Raw genomic sequence first — 6,410 nt, 5'->3', positions numbered from 1 at the left:
GTGGTTTAAATCCCAGTTTCTCGTCGCCAATGATATGTCCTTACTATACAGTATAAATGCACACGAGGCCCATACTTGAGAGAAGGTCACTCTGTGACCAGTTACCTTTATTACCACGACCTCAAGTGATGAAAGTGGGTGGAGCTTCCCCTTTTATACCTGAAGGTCCAGGTTAGGAGTGTCTCCCACATGTTCGCCCCCTGTGGTCAATGTTCTCAAGGTGTACAACTTAGGTCAGCTTATACATGGGTTACAATGATAGTTGAATACATGACAGGAGCTTTCCTCTGTATCTAACCCTGTGGTGTACCTACCCTGGGAGTGTTTGATGGGACAGTGTAGAGGGAGCTTTACTCTGTATCTAACCCCGTGCTGTACCTGCCCTGGGAGTGTTTGATGGGACAGTGTAGAGGGAGCTTTACTCTGTATCTAACCCCGTGCTGTACCTGCCCTGGGAGTGTTTGATGGGACAGTGTAGAGGGAGCTTTACTCTGTATCTAACCCATGCTGTACCTGCCCTTGGAGTGTTTGATGGGACAGTGTCGAGGGAGCTTTACTCTGTATCTAACTCATGTTGTACCTGCCCTGGGAGTGTTTGACGGGACAGTGTAGAGGGAGCTTTACTCGATCTAACTCCTTGTCCCTGCCCTGGGAGTGTTTGATGGGGCAGTGTCGATGGAGCTTTACTCTGTATCTAACCCCGTGCTGTACCTGCCCTGGGAGTGTTTGATGGGGCAGTGTAGATGGAGCTTTACTCTGTATCTAACCCCGTGCTGTACCTGCCCTGGGAGTGTTTGATGGGACATAGCAACATAGAAACATAGAAAATAGATGCAGGATTAGGCCATTTGGCCCTTCGAGCCTACACGACCATTCAATAAGATCATGCCTGATCATTCACCTCAGTACCCCTTTCCTGCTTTCTCTACATACCCCTTGATCCCTTTAGCTATAAGGGCCATATCTAACTCCCTCTTGAATATATCCAACGAACTGGCATCAACAACTCTCTGTGGTAGAGAATTCCACAGGTTAACAACTCTTTGAGTAAAGATGTTTCTCCTCATCTCAATCCTAAATGGCTTACCCCTTATCCTCAGACTGTGTCCCCTGGATCTGGACTTCCCCAACATCGGGACAGTGTAGAGGGAGCTTTTCTCTGTATCTAACCCCGTGCTGTACCTGCCCTGGGAGTGTTTGATGGGACAGTGTAGAGGCAGCTTTACTCTGTATCTAACCCCGTGCTGTACCTGCCTTGGGAGTGTTTGATGGGACAGTTTAGAGTGAGCTTTACTCTGAATCTAACCCCGTGCTGTCCCTGCCCCGGGAGTGTTTGATGGGACAGTGTAGAGGGAGCTTTACTCTGTATCTAACCCCCTGTACCTGCCCCGGGAGTGTTTGATGGGACAGTGTGGAGGGAGCTTTACTCTGTATCTAACCCCGTGCTGTCCCTGCCCCGGGAGTGTTTGATGGGACAGTGTAGAGGGAGCTTTACTCTGTATCTAACCCCATACTGTAGCTGCCCTGGGAGTGTTTGATGGGACAGTGTAGAGGGAGCTTTACTCTGTATCTAACCCCCTGTACCTGCCTGGGAGTGTTTGTTGGGACAGTGTAGAGGGAGCTTTATTTTGTATCTAACCCCCTGTACCTGCCCTGGGAGTGTTTGATGGGACAGTGTAGAGGGAGCTTTATTTTGTATCTAACCCCCTGTACCTGCCCTGGGAGTGTTTGTTGGGACAGTGTAAAGGGAGCCATACTCTGTATCTAACCTCTACACTACCTGCCCTGGGAACACTAGAATCTGGTGCAGTGGAATAATGCTGTAAAAGCCACGGGAGCAGATTGTACGATAAGGCAGTGGCTGTGCAGAGTGAGACACGCCAACACGCAGCAAGACCCGGCTCGTTGGCGGCTGCAGCTGTTTGTGTCATCTAACAAGGATTAGAGGCGACTGCACATTCCTCGCATCCCACCTCATGAGGCTGGCTTGATAACAAGGGATGGTTGTCATGGTTTCCAGGGAGAAGGTGAGCATTTTGTAGACTGGCAGCACCCTGGGAGTTGTAGTCGCCCCCGGGAAAGTTGCTGCCAAGGAATTGACCCATTGGGCAGCGGGACTACAAGTCCCAGCACCCATTGCTGCTCCGCACATCAACCCAACAGGTTGAAAGAAGTTGAAATAGCAGCCCAGAAAGGCAGCCCGAGTCCAGATATACACAACCCATCTCCACGCTGCCATGAAGACTACCTTCCCGCTCTCCCTGGCCGTCCTACATGGTAACGTCAACATTTTCTCTGTCTGGAAGCTCGCTTGGTCATTTGTATTTTCTCTCTGCTGCGTGTGGGTTTGCGTTCGTTTAAAAGGGGCTTTTCTCTTTAGGAATTCCAAATTCTGTCTTCAGCTCCACCCCGATCGCCCTCCAGTGCCCAACGCCAAGCCTGGTGTGACCTCTCGCCACCTCACTCGCTCCTCACTGTGAAGATGAGATGAGGCTACTCTGTGAAAGGGAAAAAGGTCAGAGAGAGGTACTTAACAATGGGCCATTTGTGAGTGCGTGACCGGGGCAATCGATGCTGGGGTCCATTGGAGTTTTGAAGACTGAGAGCGATAGACTGTTGTTGGGTGACGGTATCGAGGGATACGGAGCCAAGGCAGATCGATGGAGTTGAGGAAAAGGTCAGCTGTGATTTCATTGAAATGTGGAACAGGTTCAAGGGGCTGAATGGTCTTCCTTTGCTACCTATGCAGCCCGGACGAGGAAGATTCAATGTTAGAGAGCTGGTATATTTGCAATATGGAACACAGTTACTGATCTTATGTCTAACTTATATGTAAGTTTTTGAAGGCACCAAACATGGGGAGGAGGAAGCTTGGCTGGTTTGGAAAGAATGAAAGGCTATTTCTACATTGTCTTATTGAGTCTGTCAGAAAGATTTCACAGCACGTCATACGTAATCAGTTTGAAGTGAAGTCACCGTGGGGTGGAGTGGTACACTGGGTTTGAACCCCGATATCAACTAATAATATATACTACACACACCATCCTGACTCGGAAATATATCGGCCGTTCCTTCATCGTCGCTGGGTCACAATCCTGGAACTCCCTCCCTAACAGCACTGTGGGAGCACCTTCACCACACGGACTGCAGCGGTTCAAGAAGGCGGCTCACCACCACCTTCTCAAGGACAGTTAGGGACGGGCAATAAACGCCAGATTTGCTAGCGACCCTGAATGAATGAATAAAATATAATCTTAAAATTAGAGCTTGGCTATTTAGGAGAGAAATTACCTTTAACACCAAGGGCAGCAGATTGATCAATTTGTTGGGTAGAGATATCAAGGGCTAGGGATGTACCGCGGGTAGGTACAGATCAGCATGAATGGGGCAATACATTTGATGGGCTGAATGTCCTCCTCCTGTTCCTATGCTCCTAATTGCACATGGCCAAGATACAAATACAAGAGTAGGGAGGTTATGCTTGAACTGTATAAAACACTAGTTAGGCTACATCTGGAGTACCGCGTGCAGTTCTGGTCACCACATTACAAGAAAGATGTGATTGCACTGGAGAGGGTACAGAGGAGATTTATGAGGATGTTGCCTGGACTGGAGAATTTTTGCTATGAGGAATGGTTGGAGATGCTGGATCTGTTTTCTTTGGAACAGAGGAGGCTGAGGGGAGACCTGATTGAGGTGTCCAAAATTATGAGGGGCCTGGATAGAGTGGACAGGACGGACCTGTTTCCCTTGGCAGAGGGGTCAACAACCAGGGGGCATAGATTTAAAGTAATTGGGGGGAGGTTTAGAGGGGATTTGAGGGGAAATATCTTCACCCAGAGGGTGGTGGGGATCTGGAACTCGCTGCCTGAAAGGGTGGTAGAGGCAGAAACCCTCACCACATTTAAAAAGTACTTGGATGTGCACCTGAAGTGTAACCTACAGGGCTACGGACCCAGAGCGGGAAAGTGGGATTAGGCTGGGTTGCTCTTTGTCGGCCGGTGTGGACACGATGGGCCGAAATGGCCTCCTTCCGTGCTGTAAATTTTTGTGAGTCTATGAATTGGCCTTTACTGCACCGGGGCAAGGGTGGGACAACGTACAGCGGTCCCCAGCCGTGATCCAGTTACCCCTGTAGCGTGTGTCTGGGGGAAGGGGAGGGTGAGGTTTAAGGCTGCCTCTGGTTACACAGGAACAGACCGCACAGATCAGCAACCCAGAGGTGCCAGGCGTTCAAATCCCCAAGAGGGCAACTTGTGAAATTGAGCTCAATTAAATCTGGGCGTCTGCGGATTGGCATAAAAAAAAAACAATTGTCGTAAAAACCCAACTGGTTGACGAAATGTCCTTCAGGGACGGGAACCTAACCCCCCCTTACCCGCTCTGAGCTTATATTTCAATCCATTCTCCCAATGTGGGCGTCACTGGCAAGGCCTGCATTTATTGCCCATCCCTTCAATAATAACCATTTCTGCAGAACGATATCATCGCCTGCATCGTGAACGAGGACCTCATCAGCACGGGTTGTCTTGTCATCTGCCGTTTAAAATTGCACTCGGTCAGATTGAAAGAAAAAAAGACATGCATTTATATAACGCCTTTCACAACCACCGGACGTCTCAAAGCGCTTTACAGCCAATGAAGTACCTTTTGGAGTGTAGTCACTGTTGTAATGTGGGAAACGCGGCAACCAACTTGCGCACAGCAAGCTCCCACACAGCAGTGTAATAATGACCAGATAATCTGTTTGTTATGTTGATTAAGAGATAAATATTGGCCCCAGGACAACTAACTCCCCTGCTCTTCTTCAAAATAGTGCCATGGGATCTTTTACATCCACCTGAGAGAGCAGACGGTACCTCGGTTCAACGTCTCATCCGAAAGACGGCACCTCCGACAGTGCGGCGCTCCCTCAGTACTGCCCCTCCGACAGTGCGGTGCTCCCTCAGTACTGCCCTCTGACAGTGCATCGCTCCCTCAGTACTGCCCCTCCGACAGTGCGGCGCTCCCTTAGTACTGCCCCTCCGACAGTGCGGCGCTCCCTCAGTACTGCCCCTCCGACAGTGCGGCGCTCCCTTAGTACTGCCCCTCCGACAGTGCGGCGCTCCCTCAGTACTGCCCCTCCGACAGTGCGGTGCTCCCTCAGTACTGCCCCTCTGACAGTGCATCGCTCCCTCAGTACTGCCCCTCCGACAGTGCGGCGCTCCCTTAGTACTGCCCCTCCGACAGTGCGGCGCTCCCTTAGTACTGCCCCTCTGACAGTGCGGCGCTCTCTCAGTATTGCCCCTCTGACAGGGCGGGGCTCCCTCAGTTCTGCACTGGGAGTGGCAGCCTGGATTTTTGTGCTCAAGTCTCAGGAGTCAGACTTGAACCCACAACTTTCTGACTCAGAGGCGAGAGTGCTGCCCACTGAGCCACAGCTGATACAGGGGTGAGATGGGGCTGGAAAGGAGTGAATAATTCCATTCCCCTGCCCCCACCCTGGTTACCATTAGGTGTCCTGGGCCAATATTTATCCCTCATCCAACACCTAAAACAGCTTATCCGATCATTTATCACATTGCTGTTTGTGGGAGCTTGCTGTGCACAAATTGGCTGCTGCATTTCCCACATGACAACAAGGACTACACTCCATTGGCTGTAAAGTGCTTTTGGGACATCCTGAGGTCAACAAAGGCACTATATAAATGCAGGTTCTTTCTTCATGTCCCATTTTGGAGCTGGTGGAGTGTTGGAAAGCGGACAGTGGGGCCCCTGATACCACAGCCTGCCACGTGCCCTGACCTGCCCCTGAGTGGGTCTCAGAGCTGGAGGTTTGCAGTGGGGTCACGCTGGAGGTCTCCCGTCGACACACGCCCGCTTCCCTCACCGCTGTAGAAGTGCGCGATCAGCACCATGTGCAGAATTAGCGAAGCTTAAAGGCTGGCAGGCTTTCAAAGGCGCTGCTCGGGTCTAGACGGGGTTGCAAATGAGATGGGATTAGGCTGCCTCGGCGCAGGTTCAGACAGCTCCCAATGACAGCCTGTCGAGTGAGCGAGGGATCGTTATGTGTAGAACGCCCATGGGCGCTTGGTGTTGTAAACAGGAGGAGAACCACTGATACACGGTCTATCTCTCTCTCTCCCTCCCGCTTTGTGTGTGTGTCTCTCTAACTCTGTTCTCTCTCTCTCTGTCTCTCTGTCTCTGTCTCTCTCCCTCTCTCTCTCTCCTCTCTCTCGCTCTCTCTCTCTGTCTCTCTCTCTCTATTCCTCTCTCTCTGACTGTCCCTCTCTCTCTCTCTTTGGCCCGCTCTCTCTGTCTCTCTTTCTCTCTCTGACTCTGACTCTCTCCTTCTGTCCCTATCTCTCTCTCTCTCTCTGTCCCTCGCTCTGTCCCTAGCTCTGTCTCTCTGTTTCTCTCTCTCTCTCACT

At 50.9% G+C, this 6,410-nt stretch overlaps 1 protein-coding gene across 1 annotated transcript in view; it reads left to right on the top strand.

Annotated features, from left to right (window-relative positions):
- The first annotated feature begins 2,237 nt into the window (after window positions 1–2,237).
- Window positions 2,238–6,410, top strand: part of LOC139256799 (acidic phospholipase A2 PA-3-like) — a 26,065-nt gene continuing 21,892 nt past the window's right edge. Inside the window, exon 1 of the mRNA XM_070874314.1 lies at window positions 2,238–2,277. Coding sequence (XP_070730415.1) covers window positions 2,238–2,277 — 40 coding nt within the window. The remainder of the gene's footprint in view (window positions 2,278–6,410) is intronic.

The sequence above is a fragment of the Pristiophorus japonicus genome, chromosome 3, assembly GCF_044704955.1.
Source record: "Pristiophorus japonicus isolate sPriJap1 chromosome 3, sPriJap1.hap1, whole genome shotgun sequence".
Lineage (NCBI taxonomy): Eukaryota > Metazoa > Chordata > Chondrichthyes > Pristiophoridae > Pristiophorus > Pristiophorus japonicus.
The sequence above is the reverse complement of the archived record's forward strand: the minus strand, read 5'-3'. Positions and strand labels throughout refer to the sequence as shown.